General features: G+C 54.7%; 1 protein-coding gene across 1 annotated transcript; it reads right to left on the bottom strand.

Moving 5' to 3' along the window:
- Positions 1 to 325: 325 nt before the first annotated feature.
- Ephb3 (EPH receptor B3) lies at positions 326 to 20306 on the bottom strand. Its single transcript, XM_078043810.1, has 16 exons — positions 19671 to 20306; positions 11026 to 11090; positions 9206 to 9878; positions 6717 to 6872; positions 5556 to 5906; positions 5272 to 5396; positions 4885 to 5044; positions 4696 to 4804; positions 4280 to 4332; positions 3145 to 3267; positions 2795 to 3042; positions 2093 to 2308; positions 1832 to 1981; positions 1543 to 1736; positions 1299 to 1454; positions 326 to 1193 (listed from the first exon to the last, which is right to left on the bottom strand). The coding sequence occupies exons 1-16, from the start codon at positions 19783 to 19785 to the stop codon at positions 1085 to 1087; spliced, it is 3003 nt and encodes a 1000-aa protein (XP_077899936.1). The 5' UTR covers positions 19786 to 20306; the 3' UTR covers positions 326 to 1084.
- Between the last annotated feature and the right edge of the window lie 2771 nt (positions 20307 to 23077).

The following is a 23077-nucleotide window of genomic DNA, read 5'->3' as shown; positions in this document are numbered from 1 at the left end:
CCTTCTGGCCACTCCTTCAGCCACAATGGGTGAGAGGAATCTGTAAAACACCATCTAGACTTAGGTGTCTGCCCCACCCAAGGAAGGCCCAGGGCCTTGGAAGGTGCAGCTCTGGAGGAGTTTGCCCTCCAGGCCTCTGCACCACTTCTGAGAAGTCAGCTAGAAGATCAAAACAACGAGGCAAAAGAAACTGGGCTTGGAAAGGCCTGGATCTGGTCTCCCCAAGACTAGGGGGAATGGCGAAGGGATTAGAAGCCAGAGATTTGGAACTGGAGGGAATTAAGGAATCTTGCTTTGGGAGAAGGAATGAGAAGGGGCAAGAGAATCATCTTATTGCCTTTATTCCGCTGCTGGCCCAGTTGGCCCCCCTGCGGGGCACACGGCCAAGCTTTGCACACTCATCCATATTCTCTGTGCAGGCCAGTGCGTGCACACACACACACACACACACACACTCACACACATCCCATCTCTGGCTCTGAGAGTCAGTCTCTGGGGGGCAAGGGGCTGATCCTCTGCCTGCCCCTGCCTGCCCTTTTATGACAGCACCAAGGGCGGGGGTGGGGGCAGGGCCCTCAGCCCCCAGAACAAGTCCCTGTGCAAACTGGAGGTGCCAGCTGGCTTTAGGATGGGTGTCACATTTCCCCATTCCTGGAGTCCCTTCCTCCAGTTCCTGAGGGAGGGACTATTCTCTGCCTACCTGGGGGGCCAGACCCTGCCAGGGCTGGGCCCTGTGGAACCCAGGCTTACCCCCCCACCTGACCCTGCCAGGACTTCCAGCCTGAAGAATAGCCAAGTCTGAGGTTGTGGGATCCCCTACTGGAGAGCAGGAAGGCCTGGGCCCAGAGGCATCTGGGGAGGGGTCATCACCCCCTCTCCTAATCCATCTTCAATATGAAGAGGTTTGGGGCACACTTCCTGGGGAGGGAGCACAGGCCTGGAGAAGTCCTAGCTTGGGCCTTCCCCCAAACTTCCATCTTCTGGGCCACAGCCTAAGGCCAGGCATCCAAAAGTCCAAAAGTCCAGCTGGCTAGTCGGAGTCCCTGCGCAGTCCTGGGGGGGAACCCCCAGTAGGAGCTGGGTGTCAGACCTGCACAGGCAGTGTCTGGTTCATCTGCAGCCGCATGTCCTGAATACTGCTGAGGATTTTCTTCTGGTGGCCAGCCAGGGTGACCCCAATCCGGAGCAGATCTCTGCAGATGGAGTAAGGGCAAGGTCAGTCCCTTCCCTCTTGCCTGCCACCCTGGGCCCAACCCAGAGCCCTCTGCCTTGCCCCTCCAAATCAGAGGTGCACTTACTCTGCAGTCATCTGGGCCACCAGGTCAAAGGATGCAAACCCCGCACTGACGAAGCTCTCCTTGTAGCGCCCCATCTTGATGGCATCCAGCCAGTCACCAACTGTTGTGAAGGTTGTGTAATCTGGGACTGTGCGGTCCAGGAGGGGCTGTGACATGCTGTGGGAGAAGATAGTGACCTGGTGAGTCCTAAGAGCAGGAGATGCAAGGATAGGACACCTGGCTTGAGGAGAGTGGAGGTACTGACCCAGACTGGGCACTGGCGATGACCTTGAGGCTGGCAGCATTGCGAATGAGTTTGTCCAGGGTGTTGACAATCTGGGAGAATTTGGGCCTGAGGTTCCGGTCCCGCACCCAGCAGTCCAGCATAAGCTGGTGTAGTGCTGTGGGGCAGTCCATGGGTGGTGGCAGCCGATAATCCTGCTCCACGGCATTGATGACCTGGGCCAAGGGCAGGGAAACCCAGAGTAAGCCACCACTCCACTCCCCAAGTCAGCTCCCACCCACCTGACCACTCTGGCTTGTCCCCCACTCACATCCTGGTTGCTCATGTCCCAGTAGGGTCGTTCTCCGTAGCTCATGACCTCCCACATGACAATTCCGTAGCTCCAGACATCACTAGCAGAGGTGAACTTCCGATATGCTATTGCCTCTGGGGCAGTCCAGCGGATGGGGATCTTCCCGCCCTGGTGAGGGGGGCACATGCCCTTCACCCTGTGACTCGAGGCTGCCCCCCAGCCTTGAGCCCTTGCCTGGTTGAGCCCACCCTCAGATTCCCTCCCAGCTGCTTCCTGTACCAGGGAGCTGGTGTAGGTGGGATCGGAAGGGTCATCCTCCAGGAAGCGAGAGAGGCCAAAGTCTGAGACTTTGCAGACCAGGTTGCTGTTGACAAGGATGTTGCGGGCAGCCAGGTCTCGGTGCACATAGTTCATCTCAGACAGATACTTCATGCCAGCAGCAATGCCCCGCAACATGCCTACCAGCTGGATGACTGTGAATTGTCCATCGTTGAGCTGGGGACAACAAGCAGGCTCAGTGGGCCTGTGGTTCTTTCCTGGCCCATGGCCTGCCTGCTTGGTCACCTGCCCTAAGTCCTCAGAGATCATACTTCATCTAACCTGCACATATGTCCAGAATGTACTGACTGTACATAGTATTGAGCAGCTTGATACAAGATGTATCAAGCATCTTGTACACAAAAACTCATTTAATCCTCATGAGGACCCAGAAGCTTTTACCCTTCCCATTTTATAACCAAGGCAACTGAGAGGCAGAAAGATTGAGTGACTTGTCTCAGGTCACACAAGCAATCAAGGGCAGAGTCAGGATATGACCTCTGATTGCTCTGGCTCGGAAGGTCTGGCTATTTCCCTACACCATGCCACCTCAATAAATTTTTGTAGACTTTGAATAGGGTCTCTCTGACTTGTGGGAGGTGGCAATTGGCCTGATCCAGTTCTCTGGAGGGGTAAAGGAGAGGGGCTGGGGTTGGCTCTTACCCGGAGGAAGGAGTCCAGTGCACAGTTCTCCATGAACTCAGTGAGGATCATGACAGGCCGACTTTTGGTGACTACACCCTCCAGCCGGATTATGTTGGGATGGTCGAACTGGCCCATGATAGAGGCCTCACTTAGGAAGTCCCGCCGCTGCCTCTCAGTGTAGCCCACCTTCAGTGTCTTGATGGCCACAAACACCTCCCGGCGGCCAGGCTGTTTCAGCCGACCCCGGCACACTTCCCCAAACTCCCCTGCAAGACATAGGGTGCAGGCCATAAGCTACTTCTGGAATCATCCCAGGAATGACCCAGCCTCTTCAGTCTCTCATCTACACTCTGCCTCAGAGAACTCACCAGCTCCAATCACCTCTTCGATTTTGACGCAGGACACATCAATCTCTTTGGCAAACTCCCGCACAGCCTCATTGGGGTCTTCGTAGGTAAAAGGGTCAATATAAACCTTCATTCCAGGAGCAACTGGAGGGGGAAGAGGTGGGCGTGAGAGAGTGACAGAGCTTCAGGCCAAGTATGGGAAGGGAACTGCTCAATCCTCAACCTCAGGTCCAGAGACCCTGCCCAGACTATGAGCCTCAAGGGAGCATGCGCCACAACCTCTCTACGGAGCTCCCTCCCCGTTCTCAGCTGATGCCCTGACCCTCCCTCCCTACCCCAGACAAGAGAACACTTAGGGACCAAAGAGCAGTACACCCAGGATTCTTCTCCTAGTCGCCTCCTCCCTCATCTCTCATCATGTCCAAACCTCTCTCAGATTCAGCCCTTCCCGGGTTCCCACTGCCCTGACCTTGTCCAGCCTTCAACACTCAGACTATTGCAATAGCCTCCCAGCTGGGCTCTCTGCCTCTGGACTTTTCCCACCAAGCTACCTGGCATCTTCCTGAAACAATACTTCCATTGTCTTCCTCTGCAGCTTAAGAGCCTTCCCAATTACCTGTGGTGAAGTCAAGCCCAAACTCTGCCTGCCTTTCACGACCCTCCAAGGGCTGGCCTCACTCTCCAGCCTGGCTTCCAGCAGCTGTCAAGCAGGCTTCTCACTGCTCCCAGGCGGCCTCCCCACACCCTCCCACTTCCTTCCAGAGGCTCCTCCGGCTAGGAATGTTCTCTCCACCTCTCCAACGCTATTCACTCCACCACCTCCTCCAGGAAGCCTTCCTCTTCTCTGAACTCTTACTGCCCTTGACCACAGGAACAACCAACTTAACACTTAATTGTTCTCTAATTGTTTCCTCTGCACACACACACAGCACCTCCTTTTCCCCATAGAATGAACTAACTAACTGCCTTTGGTGTAAGGGTTAGATCTCTCTCAACCTTGGGACTAGCAAGTGTGAGAGAGGGATGCTCGGGGTACCTGGAAATGAGGTAGGGGTCAGGAAATGACACCCAATTATAAGCAATGAAGTCACAAGCAGGGAAGAGCAAGCCCTGTGGGGGCTGAGAGAGCTCAAGGAGGTAGGGATGTGGCACTCACTGTATTGCTGCAGCTTCTCCGTGTATTCCGAATCAGAGCTGTGCCGCTGCCTCCTGGAGGGACAGGGTAGAGGCAGGCCTGAGACAAGTCCCATAGCTCCCTTTGTTCAGGGGGCTCTCTAACAGGGCAGAGTGCACCAGAGAGGGCCCTGTGCCTGGTCCCAAGGTTGGTAGTAACAGCCTCCTCTGGGTCTCTGGACAGGGACTCAGAGCCCAGTCCCTGGGGGTGGGGGAATAGGACAGGAGAATGGCATGGGATGGACTGGGGCAGGTCTTTCTGGGAGAGAACCTGAGCCCAGGAAGGCTGTGGCTCTGGTCTGGAGGGAGGTGGTGGTTATTCTATATGGCAGGAGGGCTCTAAAGTGCTCACGGGAAGCTCCAGTCAACCTGTGGGAACAAACACGGGTCTGGGAGTACCTGAGGCAAACAATAGCGATGACCACAACGGCCACCACGAAGACAAGCCCAGCAGTCGCGGAGCCCACAATGAGGGGAAGCTGCTCCTGGAGATGCAGGGCACCAGAGCCTGGAGACCAAGGAGGGGCGCATGAGTGGAGGGCAGGAAAGGACAGGCCAAAGCAGGGTCGGGCACAGGGGGCAAGGTACCTCTTTCACTCGTGGTCTCAAACTCAGCTGGGCGGCTGTACTGCCCATAGCCAGCTACAGTACGGGCACGGACCTGGACCACGTAGCGTGCGTCAGGCCGCAGCCCATCCAGCTGCACCGAGTTTTTCTGGCTGGTCACTGTGGAGGCAATGCCTTCACTCTGCAATGCAGGAGGAAGAAGGCAATCTCAGGTGGGTCCTGAGGCCAACTGGTCTGTCCTCACCCAGGTCACCATGTGGTTCCCTCAGTACTTGAGGTTTTGCTCCCAAGGGCCCCTGCACTACCTGGGGGGTACACTTCTTGGCTCAGTTCAGCCCAAGGTCACCTCCTGCCCATGGAGGCCCTGACCTACAAAGTACTTCATTTCCTGCCCATGGAGGCCCTGACCTTCTCGAAGTACTTCATCTCATAGTCCAGGATGACTCCATTGGGCCGCTCCGGAGGGGCCCAGGACAGGGTCAGGCTGCTCCCTGAGCTGCTGTGCAGACGTAGCGTAGGCACCTCCGATGGAGCTAGGGAATAGCAGGCACTCACCCTGGGTTCCTTGGGTCCTGACATCCCTCAGGATGCAGTTCCCGTGGAACCTCTGGAGGCCCCTTGGCAGATCCTGGGCAACCAAGTTCTATCTAATGGAAGTTGACCCAGGCCACCCTCCTGTGTTCCCTCCTCACCAGCCTGGTTGGTGGTGATATTCACAGCTGCGAATCGGGGTGGCAGAGGGCTCTTGCCAGAGACACCGTTGACCGCCTGCACCTCAAAGGTGTAGCGTGTGTGGGCCAGCAGATGGCTGATGTGGACCCGGCGCTCTGTCAGGCCCAGCTGCCGAGGCACGAACTCCACGTTGTCATCACAGCGTGAGCAGGTTGAGGGTCCCCCGACCCCGGGACCCCCACGGCACTTTTTGCAGATGACATTATACAAGAGGTCATCCCGGCCACCAAGGTCCCGGGGCTCACTCCACTCAAGGATCAGTGAGGTCTCATTCACATTGGAGATCACACCCCTGGGTGGAGATGGCACCGCTAGAGGGACAAGTAGAAAAAGCAGTGAGCAGGGGACCCTAGGTTTACCCTTCAGCCCAATGTCCCTAGACACTTGTCCTGCCTCTGCTTTATAATCAGATTACTCTTCCTACAGTTCTTCCCTGGGCAGACTCCTGTTCATCCTTCAAGACTCCACCACGCAATGTCACCTCCTCGTGGAAGCCTTCCTTGATTCATCCACTCCCCATCCTATGTACTCCCATAACACAATTCCTGGGCCACTTTCTGGCCCAGCTCTTATACATATGGTCATTACCTATTTTTACATCTGTTTCTCTCACCCAGTTCTGAGTTCCTCTATGAGTTCATTTACTCTCCCATGTCCCCCATACCCAGCACAATGCTCAGCAGCCCCAAAGCCAGAGCAAGGATAAAGCTGGATACCAGCCTGCACTAGGGTGTGAGGTTAGAGTTGGGCTGAGAGAGAAGCAGTCCTACAACAGGAAGGGTCAAGGGACTAGCGCACTCCTGCCTGGCTAGAAGCTAGAGGGTGCTTGTGAAATGGTGGTGACAGGGATGAGCCAGTGGATTTCCTAGCTTTGCCATCTTGCATCATCTAGCCTCTGAGCCTTGGTTTCCCCATCTGGAAGATGGGGCTATAGGCAGGACCTTAGGAAGGCCTACAGAGCCTCTTCAGGCTGTCAGGCTCATCATCCCCACCCCCTTTTTCCACTTTGGAAGAGGAAGTCTCGGGCAGGTTCCCATAGAGTCGTGGAGAGGGGCCCAGAGGACAACCCCAACCCGGGCCTCACAACCAGGTCCACACACCCAGGTCCTGCGTCAACTCACTGGTACAGGCGCTGTCTGCGGAGTCCGAGTCAGCACGGTAGAAGTTATTGTGGCAGGTGCAGATGCTGGCGGCCGAGGAGGTGGTGCGGCTATTGGCGGGGCAGGGGAGGCAGGGCCCCTCTCCTTGCTTTGCCTTGTAACTCCCAGAGGGACAGGCTGTGGGTGAAAGGATGGTCACCTCCCTTGCTTGAAGACACCAAGCCTCCACACATGCGTGAGAACCTGGCCCTTGCCCAGCCCAGGTATTGGCCCCTCCACCTCCTAGACTGTGGGGGCGATGCTGGGATTGCCTGGCTCCTGCTCAGCTACAAAAGGCCCTTTGGACCATGGAAACCCCACGTCAGCGGATTCCTCCCCGCCCCTGCCCCCCTCACCCCCACCTCAGGGCCTCAGGAAGACGTCAGCCCCATCACCTGGACAGCCTGGGCTTGTCGAGGCAAGGCAGAGAGAGCGGAGGAAGAGGAGGTGGACAGGCAAGAGACCACCAGCGGACTCTGTCACCCTGTACTCTGCTGAGATGCCCCCCTCCCAAGCTCTTGAAAATTATGAGGACCCTCAAGGCCACCCTTCCACTGCCAGAAGTAGGTAGGGCCTCTTCTGTAGAGGCTGCCCAGTCTGACCTCTGCCCCACCCTCCAGAGGCAGGGGAGCAACTCCTTTCTGCCCCTGACAGGGATGGGCATGGCTGAGGAGGGGTGAGGAAAGGAGGGGGAAAAAAAGCAGGCAGGAAGGCTGGGGTCACCTGGAGTTCAGAGGCCTCCACCAGGGGACTAATCCCAAAGTGAATCCACAGCCTGAACATCCCTTCTCCCTGTCTCTTCTCCTGCCATTTATACTTGGTCCCCTGGACATGAGTTCTGATATCTGGGATTGCTCTATGAGTTACTATTCAGATTGGAATATTTTCAGTGAAAGGGGGCACTAGGAATAATCATGTTAGTGTGATGGACACGATCCAAGCTAAATGGACACACTAAGGTGCACCATCAGCCTATCCACATGATGACCTCTGGCAGGGGGTCTGCTACATAATGCCAGGAGTCGGGGCTGTGCCCTCCTCTGGGGCTTAATCTCCCCTCACGAAGGTGATATTCCATCCCAGCTCTTTGAGCCAGTGGGGGAGGGGGCAGAGGCCAGGCCAGCCTGGTTGCTATGGGAACCAGCGTGCATTTCCTGCCAGGGACCTGCAGAGTGTTAGCCCCTCTTCAGGCTGTCAGGCTCATCACCCCCACCCCCTTTTTCCACTTTGGAAGAGGAAGTCTCTCGGGCAGGTTCCCATAGAGTCGTGGAGAGGGGCCCAGAGGACAACCCCAACCCGGGCCTCACAACCAGGTCCACACACCCAGCCCCCTCACACCAAGGGCAATGGCAAGAGCCATCTCCCACACCTCCAAGCAATGACTGCAAGCCCCAGGGAAGAGGGTTGGGCAGAGGGAATGGAGGACAAGGCCTTTGGGCACCTTGTCCTGCAAGCCACAGCCCTGGAAGGGTCGTCAGGGCCAGCTCCCATATTCCCGAGCTGTGAGGCCTACAGTATAGACTGCTCTGAGACTTGACTTCCTCATTGGTGAAGGAGGAGATCACGGGAATCCACCTTATGAGGTTGTGGTGAGGGTCAATGAGGGCTCTGCGTGAAAAGTTTTGTAACTGGGAAGCCTAAGGTTGTGAGGCTTGGCTAGCCTCCTAACCTCCTCGTGCATAAAATAAGGAGTGAACAATCCCTGTCTTCCAAGCATCCCTGTGCTCCTGAGGCCAGTGAAATGGTGTCTGTGCTTATCACAGGCCAGGGCAGGATCACTCATTCACCCCTCACCACAACCCTAGGAATCCTCAGGGCCAAGGAGTCCTCATGGCCCTGTTTTGCACAAGGAAACCAAGGTTCAAAGAGTTAAGTACCTTGCCCAAGGTCACATAGGAGGAAAATGACAGTCAGGACTCAGGACTTGAGGGGCTGAGCTCCTGGATATTGTGCCATATACACCACCTCTTAAGGAGATGAGCCATAAGAAAAGAGGGTCAAGCACGAGGTGCCCACAGCCCTTCTCCTCTCAGCTCTGAAGCCCATCTAGAATTTCCAGGGTGAATCTACATGGAGGTTAGGACAAAGCAGGCACCTCTGCCAGTCTCCCAAGTCTCTGCCCAGGTTCTCCAAATGCCTGCTTGTCAAGGATTCTCTGTCTCTCTTCCTCTAATTTCATTCTCTCTCTTTTTTCCCCCACAGTGCTGGGTATCAAACCCAGGGCCTCATGCATGCTAGGTAAGTGCTCTGCCACTGAGCTACATCCCCAGTCCTCCTTTTTTCTCTTCTCATTCTCTCTCCTATCTCTCTCCTTGCACCACATTCTCCACATCTGCTACCCACTCTTTCCTTTCCTCTCTCCACCTCACACAAGAAGCCAGGTCTTCTAGTCAGATAGGAAGACTGGCTAGGAAGTATGGCTGTGGCCAAGCCCTCCCTGCCCCTCCTCCCCTGGGCCAGCCCCCACTCACGGCGGCACTGGGACTCCTTGGCAGCTGGCTCATGGCCAGTGGCACAGGTGCAGGCGCCCACAGGCACCATCCACTCCCCGTCGCCATTGCAGTAGAGCTTGAGGGGCACCGACACCTCCACAGCATTAGGGATGCAGGTGCCAGGAGCAATGACCAGCGAGGTGGGCTCGGCCCCAGTGAGGGTCTCAGGGAAGAGTGCGAAGCCTGCAGTGGTGGATGCACACTTCTTGTAGAAGGCGCGCACGGAGATGAGCGACATGCAGGCACCCTGGTCCTGGAAGGCCAAGTAGAAGCCGGCCTTGGAAAGCGGCCCAAAGCTGCGCACCTTGGTGTTGACCCGACCCGTATCGAGCCGTGAGAAGCTCTCATCCGGTGCAATGGTGTCCACTTTCACATAAGGGTTCTCCATCCAGAACGGGGAGGAGGCTGAAGCCACATCACTGTCAGCCTCATAATAGAAGAGGTTGAAGGTCTCCTTGCAGGAGCCAGGGATGTTAGGGATGCTGTTGCAGTCACGCACAGTGAACTTGAGCTCCACGTAGACCCGCTGCACGTCCCGCCTCCAGATGAATCCCGTGCGAAGCCAATTGTTCTGGCTTGACTCATGCACGTTGCACACCTGATAGGTGCGGATGGGGTTCATGGCCTCGTCATAGCCACTCACCTCCTCCCACTGGGCACAGACCAAATGAAAAAGACAGAGTGAGCACCAACATTTTCCAAATGCTTACCACATACCCAAATCTGCTACCTTGACTTCACAAAGATGCTTCCATGTGAGTGGCTGAGCACAAACTATGAGTTCAAATCCCATCTTTTTGCTCGATATATGACTAAGTCACTTCATCTCCCTGTGCCTCGTTTTCCCCATTTGCAACATGAGAACAACTAAAATGTGTATGGAATAAATGTTTTTAACTGAATCAAGTATCTAGTAGAAGGCTGAGAACTGGTAAGTACCATAGGAATATTAGCTATAATATTTATTATCTTTAGGCCTCAATTTCATCACCTATAAAATGGGGTTGATTGGAATTAAATGAGGCTATGAGGAATTAAACCACCCAAGACATGTAACGGGCTTATTAACAGTGCCTGACAGAGGAAGCATTCAATGGATCCTGGCTGTGGCCACTACCAACACATTTAATCTTCACAAGAATTCCATGAGGAGGACCATCTTTGTCCTCGCTATAGAGACAAGGAAGTCAAGGCTCATGGGACAGAGAGATTTGCTCAAGCCACAGTTGGGCTGGTGACTCCTGGGCCTACAGTGCCATCATACCCCAGGGGTCCAGGACTTGGCCCAGCCATGAAGGCCATCCAGGGAAGTTAATTAGGATACTGTGGACCTATTTAACAGGGAAGAAATTTAACAGTGAAGAAATGGAGGCCCAGAAAAGTCAACTGCCCTGCTCATGGGTCACACAGCAAGTTGGAGATCTGAAATCAAGATCTCCTGTTCCCTAAGCCATCCATCACTCTTTCCAGGGACTCAGGAAGGAGGGAAATGATCAGGAAAGGCTGCCAGGTGGGGGAGGGGAAGGCATAAGGAACAGGTTGAAGACTGGCTGAGGGGCAATGGGACAAAGACAGTGCATGGGGGAGGGCACAGGCAGGCAAAAGAGGAGAGATGCAACCACAGAGAAGGCCCAGAAGGTGACAAATGAGGAGGATGGGGATGCCACAGAAGGTGATGGTGACAGATGAGGGCAGAGGCAGCCCCTCTCCAGATGCTGGAAGGGGACATGGATGCTGGGTGGGGGAGGGCAGTGGCCTCGTTAGGCAACAAACACTAAGGGGAGATAAGGAAGTCCTACCCCACTTTCTGGATGAGATGTCCATGCCAACTCAGACGTCACCCATTTTGTGTCCATGAGGGTCTCTGGGAAAACAATAGAAGAAAAAGGTCAGGGGCTGATCTCAGGATGGGGAGGAAGATCAAATCACCCAGAAACAGCCATGACATGAGGTACCATTCCCATCAGGTACCATTCTCCAAATCTCCCGAGTCCCCAGCTCCCTGACTCTAGAGGAGACCCTGCCATGAAATGTCACAGCCCCAAAGATGTCAGGTCCAGCAGGCTGGGGGTGGCTGTCTGCAGCTGACTCCAGGCCTGGGTTAATGAGGCAGGAGCAGAGGCCGTTCACACACCTACGGGCTCCGCTAATCTCCACACAAAGGGGCCAACAGGGCCTTTATCCTGGAACAAAAGGCTGTGTGCTTCAGACTCTGGGCCCTGGCCTCCCCTGACTCCATTCCCAATACAAAGGCTCAGCCCCACACACTGCCTGGAGAAGAGGAGGGCAGGGCAGGCCAGAGCCAGCGCCCACCCAGCCACCTACTGGAATGGGGCAAGAATGCTCTTCCAGGGTGGGTGGGGACCACCAAGGCCCAGAACCAGCTCCTAGTAAATGCTGCTTGCAGTCCTTGGCAGAAAGCACTGCCACTCTGTCTCTTCTGTAGAAAACTGATGCCTAGATAAAATAAATGTATCGCTTATGCTAAAACTGCTAGGGCTTGGCGCAAGGGGTTGGAGGGTAGCTCAAATTCAGATCTAGCTGACTCTATAACTAATCCCTTGTACTCAGACTGCAGTATGCCTCTTTGTAAAGGAGGGACAAGAGAAGTCAACTCAGGAGTTACCTCCTCCGGGAAGCCCTCCTTGACCTCTGGGTCAGTGTCAGACACCCTCCTCTGTGCAGGGGCCAAGGGCTTGGCTGCATTGCCTATTCTGTATTCTGAGCTGTGGATTTTAGTCTGTTTCCCCTTGCTCAGTCACAGAAGGAGCCTATTAATGTCTCTGACATAAACTTGCTCCCCTAGGAAGCTGGCTCTGGGCTCTTGGCTGGAAAAACTCTATTCAAGTTGTTTAGAGCCTTGCTAAGTAGCTGAGGCTGTTCTTGAACTTGTGAAGTAGCTCAATGGTAAAGCCTCCTGGGGCTCAATCCCCAGCACCAAAACAATAAAAAGAAAGAATAAATGAATGAAAAGGAAAAAAAAAGTTGAGACTCTGAAAGACAATGGGATCCCAAGATCAGACCCAAGAGAGGATAGAAAGGGAGGGAAGAGGTGTCATCTCCTTTCCTAGAGCCTAGGAGACAGGGCAGCTGATAGTTCTCCCCTCAACCCTGGGCTGGAATGGGGCAGGGCCACCCTAGAACTTCTGGAGGCTGCTACACTAACGGTAAGGCGCCTGAGGATCCCTGCAAGGAGAGACTCAAACCTCGCAGGGTCTCGCTGAGGATGGTGGACAGGGCATCCGTGGCCCTAGCCCCCTGTGGGAGGCATAGGGGCAGTGGGCAGCAGTCACTCACTGCAGTTAGTGAGGCTCCCTCTCACTCCCAGAGGCCTATCCCTGGAGGTCTGGGCTGCAGGATGAGCTATCCCAGCCTCTTTGACGGTGGCCTGACCGACCCCTCTGGCAGACAGACAGACACAGACATTCAGCAGGGGAGCCCTCTAAAGAAGCAGAGATGGGCAGAAGTAGGGGCTCGGAGACAGGCAGGCTGAGCAGGGGCCCAGCTGAGACGCAGGGTGGGCAGCCCGAGCTGGAGGGATGTGCAGAGCCGGCTGTCTGCCGGGATGGCCGGCGGCGGACTACAAAAGACAGTGAGATGGAGAGACAAGGAGGCCCAAGGAGACAGAGACAGAGAGGGAGGTTGCCAAGTGGCCTCTTCCCCAGCCGGCAGCCGGGAGTATTCCTGTCCCTGGGAGCAGCCGAGCCAAGCGCACCCCCCCTCTCAAGTCAGCCAGCCAGCCAGTCCGCCTGCTTGTCTGCCCGCTGCTGCTGCCCGCCCGCCCGCCGGAGCAGGCAAGGGCTCCCACCGCTCCCTCGAGCTGCCTCCCTCCTCCCTCTCCCTCACTTCCTTCTGCTCAGCCTGTGCCAAACCCATCTGGAACTGTTTAAACCCAAATATTCAGCCCCCTCCCCCCTCCAGCCAGATTCCTCCACAGTTTAAAACAAGCCCTGCGCTGGCTCTGGGAGGAGGGAGGGGAGGGAGGGGAGGTGGCGCGGGAGGGAGGGGGCGAGGAGGCTCTTCTTTTCTGTTTAATTTCTGGGGAGCGAGGGAGGGAGGGAGGGGATCGGCCCTTGGCCATCGCGCAGCCTTGGCCATCGCTCAATCTCGGCACATTTTTCCCATTAATGAGGAGAGGACTTGGATTTCGAGTCCTATGTGCCTGAGGAAGGGCTCCGGTCACCCTGGTGGGGAGAGGGTGGGCTGCTCTCTGTTTCCCCACTTCTGGGGGGGAGGTGAGGGCTTGATCTCTCCAGCCTGACCAAGATCAGGAGGGAAGGCAAGGACCTCACAGACCCTGCCTGTGTCACAGCCTCCAAAGGGCTTGAGGGGAAGGTATGGGGGTGTCATAGAACCCATCTGACTGTGGCACAGGGAGGGAGAGACCTCTTCTCTGCTGCATGTGTGATGTATGCATGTGTGATGTATGCATGTGTGGTGTATGCATGTGTATGTGCGCGCATATGTGCACATGCTGGGACAGGGGCTGAGGCCCAGGGGCAGAGGGCAAATGAGGAATAAGTGAGCAACCTTCAAACTCTCCCAGCTACCTGCTGCACCCCACCAGGTGGCTGCAAAGGGAGATGAGAGAGGAGGGCCACTGCAGACACAAGGCTCATACTACCCCAAAAAGTCACCAGGGATGTGGACACCAGGACAAGGTTCTTTCTGGAACTGGGGCTTTGCTGCTCAGGAGCAAACCACAGGCATGAAAAGCAGCCACGTGGCAGCAGCTGTGTGGCTCTCACCTGTGCACACAGTTGCACACACAGCACACAGTTTGCAGTGGCTGGGCTTGTTCTTCACCACTGGGGCTAAAGAGTGACAAGTCAACACATATGGTGGACAAAAACACACAAAGCCACAGCCACCCGCAAACACACACACACAGCTCCACAGTCTGTCTTTTTCAGACACACAGATGCATATGGTACAAACAGATTAGTCTTCCTTAGACAGTCATCTACAGAGAAGCTTTCTCACACAGAGATCTGGCTTGCCTCAGGCAGACCTGTTCTCACAGCCTTCCTAGGGAAATGCATACCCAACCCAACAGTGCCTCTTCCTTACACACCCAATTGCACACTATCACCAGCCACGAGGCAGAGAGTCCTGAGTGTAAAGTGCAAACACAAAGGCCAGTTTCCCCATACAGACTTGGTGACATGCTCTTACACAGTTACTTGAAAACTACAATTAGATGCCAGGAGCACTAGAACATGCCACAACTCCCCAAAGGAGTATGGAGACACGGGTTTAAGTATCAAAAGTTTGAGTTGGTGTAAAGCCTGAGATGAATCTCCATGCACAAACCACACACACACACACACACACACACACACACACACACACACACACCACACACACACCAAGCATGTTCTTTATCTGGAATGTCTGCAGTGGTGGAGGAAGAGTTGAGAGAGGGCAGTGCCCCTCATCCAGGTCCCAACTCTGTGACATCTCTTGGTCAGGCAGGCCGCTCTTGTAGTGCAGAGGTACTGGGGCAGCCTTGGCCACTGGCACTGGGAAGGAGCAAGCCCCAGCCTTGCTTCCTGTTGTCCTGGCTCAGTCAGGAGCTGCCAGTCAGGTCATGGGGCTGGGGGTGGGGCAGGGGCATGAAGATGATTTTGGGTGTGACTGGGTGCGGCCTCCCCAGTATAGCCTCTGCCCAAGCAGCAGGCCACTTTCCTGCCAGCACCATGGTACTGTCTGGAGGACTCTGTAGACCTTGGGGAGGGGGCAGCACCATGAAGAGATTTTGCCTCAGGAGCTCTTGCACATACAAGTCAAGGACCTGGTATAAGGAGGGCATTGTAGGTACACAGGCCTGCCTCTGAGAACCTTGTTGGGCCACCTTGGTGCAAGGGCACCAGCTGTGATCCTGCCACATGCCTTGGTGAAGGGCCAGGGCCATACAACTTTATGGAGCTGCCAGACCCCACTGCACCTCCAGGCCCCAAGTCACTCATAGTACCTCACCCTGGAACAGGAGTGCCACTGAGACCCAGGGAACAAAGAAAAAAAAAATGGAGTTGGAAGCAAGAAGCCTCCAGTCTAAACTCCAGACCAAGGACTCTGAGGTAGCAGAAAAGGTCATGTTCCAGGGCTGGGCTAGCAGAGTGTGCAGGGACAGGACCGAGGGGCAGGGTCTGAGCAAGAAGGAGCAACCAGGAGCACCACCAATGAAGAGAAGGAAAAAACCCCAAGCCACCCCTGAGGGCCCCCCCTTCCCACCACCACCACGTGGAGTCCCTACCTCAGCCACCAAGCAGAGGGCTCTGGTTCCCAGTTTTCTATCATGCCCCCCACCCCTCTTATGTCACTATGTGTATGTGCTTATAGTTGTAGGAGCCTGAACACTTAGGGTGGACAGCCTGAGAGGAAAAGGGTCTTGGGAGGACCCGGCTAGAGGACCTGGAGCACATGTATGTTGTGAAGGAGCCTAATTCACCCAGGGCCACCTTTACTTCCTCTGCCACAGTTCTTTGGCCCCCATGTCTGGGACAGCGGGGAAGGGAGCCTCACAGAACAGAGAACACACTTTGTCTTTCATTCTTCCTCTCAGATTATGGGGATTTATAATTAAATAAGCCTGAGAGGGAGGAGAAGGGAGAAGCAGCCCAGGAAAACCCAAATGTCTCAGTGCTCATCCAGGCACGCACGGACCCCATTGCTGGCCCTGTGGGGTCAGCAATGTGGATGGACAGCTAGTCCTCCCATGAGCTCTCTCAGCCCTCACTACAATGCTGGTCACAGTGGGCCTCGTCAGGGGCTGGGGGTTGAAGGCCTTGGGAAAGCTGGCCCCAGGGTAGCCCTTGGGCCAGGGGGCCTCTCCCGCCCCATCAGGTGCCCAGATGTACCTGCCCGCCCCCCACTGCCCAATCCCGACAAACCAGTTTGACTCAGCACGACAGGCAGGGCTACAATTTTCAAACTATGCAGGCCTGGTGATTCAGCCTCTTCGTGCTGTTTAATTAGTGGAAGGCCAGTGGCAGAGGCCTTGCCCACAGCAGCCTCAGCTTCAGCTCACAGCCACTGAGGCCGGAGAGGCGACAGGAGCAGCAGCCCTGGCTAAGGGAGGGCAGCAATAAGCAAACTGGTTCCCCCAAATACCTGCTGCTGACCCTCCACACAGCTCTGAGGCTCCAGTTCCTGACAAATAGTAATAGGGTGGTGTGGGGGGAACAACGAAATGTGACTCAAAAAAGCGACCAAATCACAAAAATGCTGGACTGTTGTCCCTTCTCAGTTTCTTGTTCTCAGTGGTCACTCCAGCAAGAATGAAAGAGGTAGAAAAGCACAGTGCCTTTTCCCCTTGGGGACAGGTTCCACTGCAGTGACTACTCTGCTAGCTGGGCTTGGCTGGAGAGGAAGGTGCTGGCCCCATCTCTTACAATCTGGTAACTGTTTCTCTTTTCACAAAAGGGTATGTTCCCAGCTGGGACCTACCCATCCCTTCTCAGGTGTAAGGGCCCTGTGGCTCAGACACTATTCCCCAGGCTCCATTCATGGTCCCAGAGGGGAGAATGATATTGGCTTCAGAACTGGGGATCATTACTCAAAAGGAGACCGAGCGACAATATTGCTTCATGTCCCTGTGTCTGTGGGTAAACCCCAGGGCAATTTGTGTGTGTGTGTGGCGGGGGAGGGGTAATCAGTTAGAAGGCAAGGGGAACTGTGATTCTTCAACTAGGGAGAACAAGGAAAAACCTCAGCCCCATCTGCATGGAAAACTGAGATCCTTGGATGTAGAGTCTTGGTGAACCCCAAGTGTGTAGGGGAGAAAGAGGAATCAGGTGTCAGACAACTCTGACTAGTTTTACATGAGGGGCAGCACCTGTAGCTCAGGGACCCCAGGCCTAAATATAATGACCCAAGTCACAGGGAAACGAAAGGCCAAGGGCAAACCAAATCCTGACAAAGCCAAATGGAACACTGGATGGAGGGAGCTGGATCCCTCTCCTGTAAAGTTTGGGGGTGAGGCGCTTAAGAGATCTTTAGTGCTAAGGGACCTACATACCTTCAGAGCTCTGCCCACTGGACACAGCCCAGGAGCTGGACGTCTACCCATTCCACACTCCATGTCCCAGAAGAAGGGTGGGGTACAGATAAGAGACCACCAAACCATCTCTCTTCCCATCCCTTCCCTTCTTGGAGCTTCAGGAAAATAAGCTCACCCCATCCTTCCAGACCAGCCTTCCCTTAGTCATTTCTTCCTCCAATCCCTTCCCAACCTCCCTAGGGTAATAATAGAAACAATAATAATAACAACAGCTAATCCTTGAATAACAATGAGGATGTGCTAAGTGCTTTACACATAGAAACCATTCAATCCTCACAACAACTCTGTGAGGTTGGTACCATTATCATCTCATAGTGAGGGAGGACCTAAGGCTCTGTAGGTCCAAGGTCTGGTCCTGGCTGTAGGGGTCAGCACACTGCACCTCCTTTTCTCCCACACACAAATTAAAGACTACAGGGTCTGAGGTGTTCAAAAGCGAGGGCCATGGTGAAAGCCACACTGTAGGCACTGCTACTTTCTAGGGGCACCCTACGCCAATCTGGTTTCAGCCTGGGGCTAGCCCTGACTCCCACTTTACTGTTTCAGCAAGCAAATGGTCCTAATGCCCTCTTCTCCTGGGCTGTTACAGCTGATATCTCTAGCTTAGTCCACTAGCTCCATGGCCTAGGAGGCTTGGACACCAGCTTCTGGCTAGTGTCTGCCTGTGGGGACAGATCTAGGAGATTATGAGGAATGGAAAGGAGGAAGAAAGGGATAGGAAGAGGGATGCAGTGAGGGAGGAAGGGGTGAGCCCTCCCAGGTAGCCCTTGCTCTCCAGACCCAAACCACACCCCCACTCCAAACTAGCACCCACCACACCCCACAAGGGTCATGGACTTGATACAGGTGACACACAGCTCCATAAGTGCATGTCTGAGTGTGTCAATGTCACCTCTTCTGGACTAAGACAGACAAAAACCTGGGAACTCAAGCAGGCTCCCTGGCTCACACCCTTAAGGCAATCAACAACAAAGCCCCACACTGGTTTCTCACGCCTGCGATCCTATCACACACATGTGGGTGAGTGTGCGCCAGTGTGGGCGAGACCTCAGTGTGCCTGTCTGAATTTGCATGTGTCCACCCGTGTGAATCTATCTGTCAGCACAGTGGGCTCAGAGATAAAAGGGGGTGGGAGATTATAGGAACATTTTTCCCCTGGAGAAATTCGAAAGCATCAGAAGCAGATGCCTTCTCTCAAACTGTGTTAAAGATTTTTCCTTCCAACCTTTAAGTTTACCTATTGTGAACACAGAAAAGAACCAAGTTACACAAAATTCATGGTTTTTGTTCCTAAACTAAGAAAGTGACTAGATATAAATGCCAAACACTACTGTCTATATTCCAAATTCTTCAAAATTTCTGGGGGTATCTCTCTCTATATATATATTAAGGAAGGCTCCACCCTTTCTTTTATAACTACACATTATTTTGGAAAAGGGGGTATTATATGTGTGCATCCCTATTGTCTGTGATCTGCATTGGTGCCTCTGGCCCTGGGAGGCTGGTGTCAAGTGGCATGCGTGTGAGCTCGCCTGCCAAGGCCAACTACACTCGGGCTGTTCATCCAAGTACAATTATTTGGAAGTTGGAGCTACCCCCTCAGCGGCAGTCTTGGCAGATTTCACAGAACCCACGGAGAAGCCCGGCCTTTTCCCATCGGCTAATGAGTAGCGCACCCAGCCTCGGTGCTACAGGGGCAGAGCCCCGCTGCTTCAGGGGTTCAATGAAATCCAAGCAAGCTCTCAAAGGGTCCTGCCAGAAGGTGGAGGAAAAGCCTTAGAGAAGGATGCAACGCCCGTGCACACAGCACCTCGTATGTAGTTGTAGCTCGGTAAACCATAAACAATAACAGGCCCCCGCCTCTCCACCCCCGCAGCCATCCCCTGACAAAGCGGGGTGCACACGCACTCACACTCTCACAGTTAACTCCAGCGGGTTCCTAACCGGTGCCACCTCCCCCCAACCTGGGGAGTCCCGCTTCGCCCCCATCCTCCACAGACCCGCAGCCCCCGCCTCGTCTGATGGGTCGCCCACTCTTCCTCGCCGCTGGGAGGTGCTTGGGCCCTGTTTCCCTGTGATGAGTGAGGGGTACTCCCACAAAAGCTCGAGGCGAGACCATCACTTTCGGGGACGCTCATCCCGAGTTCCGCGGCTCGCAATCCCCCAACCCGCAGACGGTCGGCAGCCGAGTCAGCTCCAACCTCCGAGGCGGTTCTGGGGGCGTCCTCCCCACCCATCCTTCAGCCCCGAGGCGGGCGCAGGCGGCAAAGCCTCCTCCGACGTGCGCTCAGCGCTTATGGACCCACACCGCGCGACCTACCGGGCCAGAGCTCTGGCGACCCCCGGCACCTTATCCCGGGCGCGCCCCCCGACGCCGCTCACCTTCCAGAGCGCGGCAGCCGGCGGGGAGTAGCAGCAGCGGCAGCAGCAGCAGCTGAGGGAGCAGCAGCAGGAGCCCCGGCGGCGACGGCTGCGGCGGCGGGCGGGCTCGGGCCATGGCCGGGGCGACTCCGGGAGCCGAGCCGGGCCGCGCCGGGCCGGGCCGTGCCGGCGGGGCTGCGTGCACCCGAGAGAGGGTCCGCTTGGCAGGCTCGTGGGTAGGCTGGCTTACGGTCCCAGGAGACCCGGGTAAGAAGGGGTGCAATCCAGGCGGGCGGCTCTGGGACCGAGGCGGCGCCCCGAGCCCGGCGATCCTGAGGGATGCGGGCAGGTCGGTCCCGCGGGAATCCGGACCGACCGGTCCAGGAGGATCCGGGGCGCAGGGTGGCTGAAAGCCGAGGACTCCGGGAGGTAGGAGGGAGCAGGTGGTCGTGGTTCGAGGTGCACAGTAATCCGGCAGTCTGCCGGGGGCCCGACTCAGATCCGGGTCTCCGGGTGGGCTCTCCGTCCGGGGTCCGAGCTGGGTTCTTGCTGCGCCGCTCACGTACTCACTTCTGCTGTCCCCAGCTCTGGCGCGGCCGCTCTGGGCGAGAGGGGCGGGACCGCCCGCCTGCCCGTCAACGCCGCAGCCCCTCCCCCAGAGACCTGCCGCCCACTCGCAGACCGCCCGGCCCGCTGGTTCGGCCTTGGAGCGCTCAGCTGGAGTTCAGTTGGCGGCACCTCCATCAGGCCCACCCTCGGGGGTCTCGGAGGCCTGGCGTAGGCGGAGCCAAGGAAAAGATGAATTAGATGGGGTGGAGCGATGTTGTCCATCAGAGGAAGAACCCTGCCCCCTGTCTCCCATTGGCGATTAGTAACCAACTTGAGTCCGAGGAGGCGCGGAGCAGATAGAATGAGCTGGGGGCGCCCCCCTGTGGCCTGCTGTACCGTCTTTCTCCAGGCACGTTTAGACCCCAGACTCAGCCACCAGCGGGGGGGACGTTCTCAGCAGCAGATCCGTGACCAGGGTCTTCTAGATGGTTTATTCATTCATTCGGCCATGCATTTAATCGTTCATTCAAAAATACTTTTAAGCATTCACAATGTGTTAAAGACAGGTCACTGACGGTGCTACCGCAATGGGTAAGACAGGTTTGTGTTATACTAGAGCCAGCTGAGTGGTGGAGGCAGATACCAAGTCATCACAGTAGAGCTTAAGGAGCATTACTGTAAAGGAAGAAGTTTCCCGGAGCACAAGTAAGGGGCAAGACTAATGTCTGGACCTGAGGAAATGACATTTAAGTGGAAATATGGAAGATGAGTAGTAAATGAATGATGTGTGTTGGGGGGTAGGGATGCTGTCCCAGGCAGAGAAAATGCACTTTGTGTGATGACTTGGAGGCAAGAAATACTGGAGGAATCAGAAAGAAATTTAGGTAGCTTGGGTATACAGCCAAGATGGAAATGAGGCTGGGAACCAGCTGTGGGGTGTGTGTGGGGGGGGGGAGTGCCTGGGAATCTGTTTTATTGGACTCATAAGACCTTCCTGAGAGCTAGGATTTGAAGCAGGGGCATTACCTTACCAGATGAAATGACTGCTTTGGGGAGTTTGGGCAGAGGGAAAGGTGGAATCTCAGAGGACAGTGAGGAGGCTCTACAGAGATAAGGAGAGGAAGATAGTGGCTTGGACTAGGGTAGTGGCTGTGAGGAAGAACAAAAGAGCAGATTTAACATGTATTTAGGAATTACACCTTAATCCCAGATATTCAGGGAGGCTGAGGCAGGAGAATCACTATCACTATCAGAAGTCTGAGGATAGCTTCAGCAACTTATCAAGACTCTGTTGCAAAAAATATAAAATAAAAAGGGCTGGGGGATATAGCTCAATGATAGAGCACTGCTGGATTCAGTCCACAGCACCCTCCTCCAATAAAAAGGTATCAAGGATGTAGAGTTTGCAGTAATTTGTGATTCAGTGGTAGAGAGTGATGAGGTAGATGAATAGATGGAGACATCAAAGAGAATGCACAGGTTTCTGGTTTGCGCAAATGGACTTCTGCCCAGTTCATTCCACAAACATTTACAAAGTGTAATAAACACTCTGAAACAATAGCTCACACTTCTTCAGAGGTAGGTGTTATCATAGCCTTATTTTACAGAAAAACTGACATCTAGAAAGGCTTAGGGACTTGCCCCAACTCACACTGGTAAAAAGAGGCAGAGGTAGGATTTCAACCCAGGTTGTACCTTTTATTTTATTTTTTGGTACCAGGAATTGAACCCAGGAGTACTTAATCATTGAGCCACATCTCCAGCCCTTTTTTATTTAGAGTGTCATTGAGTTGCTTAGGGCCTCGCTAAGTTGCTGAGACTGGCTTTGAACTTGTGATCCTCCTGTCTTAGCCTCCAGAGCCACTGGTATTACAGGCATGTGCCACCACGTTGGGCATTAGTACTGTATAGCTTTTAGACATAAACCTTCTACTTTATGGGAGACCTTAAGGAGCACCCAGGTGCTTGTTAAAAACTCAGATTCCTGAGCTATCCTACCCCACCTTGCATGATGGAACTCAGAATTCTGGGGTGGGATCCATAGTTCTGCAATTTAATAAGCAGTCGATTCTGAGGCACACTAAGTTCTAGAGTCACTATCACCATACAGCCTTTCAGTGTCCTAACTGGAAAAACATCTCCACCATCCCTCAGAATTCCTGGGCTCAGACAGATTCTAGATGGCCTCTGAAACCAGATGGACACACTTAGTCCTCTGACCATGAAGTACCCTGGGACTCCAGTCCTGCAAAACTCTAGTAGGAGTGGATGAGTAGGTGGATGAAGTCATGAATCCAGTGCTCAAGGGCATTGCTCTGAGAGAGGTCAGTTCTCTTGGCCAGAAACAGAGGCATGTGTAGGTGCAGGGGACTGGGGTGGAGGAGTGCCATAATACAGAGGCCCTGATTCCACCTCCACAGCTCAGGCATTTCTACTTCACAGACCTGTTCTTAAGCCCTAGAGGCTTCCAGAAACATCACTCAAGGCTTTAGACCACAGAATGAATCTTGGAGGTCATCTTATTCAACTCTCAATTATAAAGCTGTTAATCCTGAGGCCCCTTGCCCTATCATCCTCTCTGCCCTGGAGTGCTGGTTGGGGTTGAGCAGGGTGATATTTTAGCAGGTGGCCTGGCAGCAACACCTTTCAGCTCAAGCCCTACTGGTTGCAAGGCGGATCCATCAGACCGACACTCCTGTTTGCTCAGCATCTGTGCCAGGCTAAGCCTCACCTTGGACAAATACAGCCAGCCAGGCGGCAGGCACCAAGCTCCTTTGTTCTTGGGCCTGATAGCAGAGGCAGTAGGGCCTGCAGGTAACGGAGGGCCTGTCCCCACCGGATGTTGGCACCATGGTTCCCACGGGAATGCTTCCTGATCA

Source organism: Ictidomys tridecemlineatus, chromosome 3 (assembly GCF_052094955.1).
Source record: "Ictidomys tridecemlineatus isolate mIctTri1 chromosome 3, mIctTri1.hap1, whole genome shotgun sequence".
NCBI classification, from domain to species: domain Eukaryota; kingdom Metazoa; phylum Chordata; class Mammalia; order Rodentia; family Sciuridae; genus Ictidomys; species Ictidomys tridecemlineatus.
This window is presented reverse-complemented; position numbering and strand designations above follow the sequence as displayed.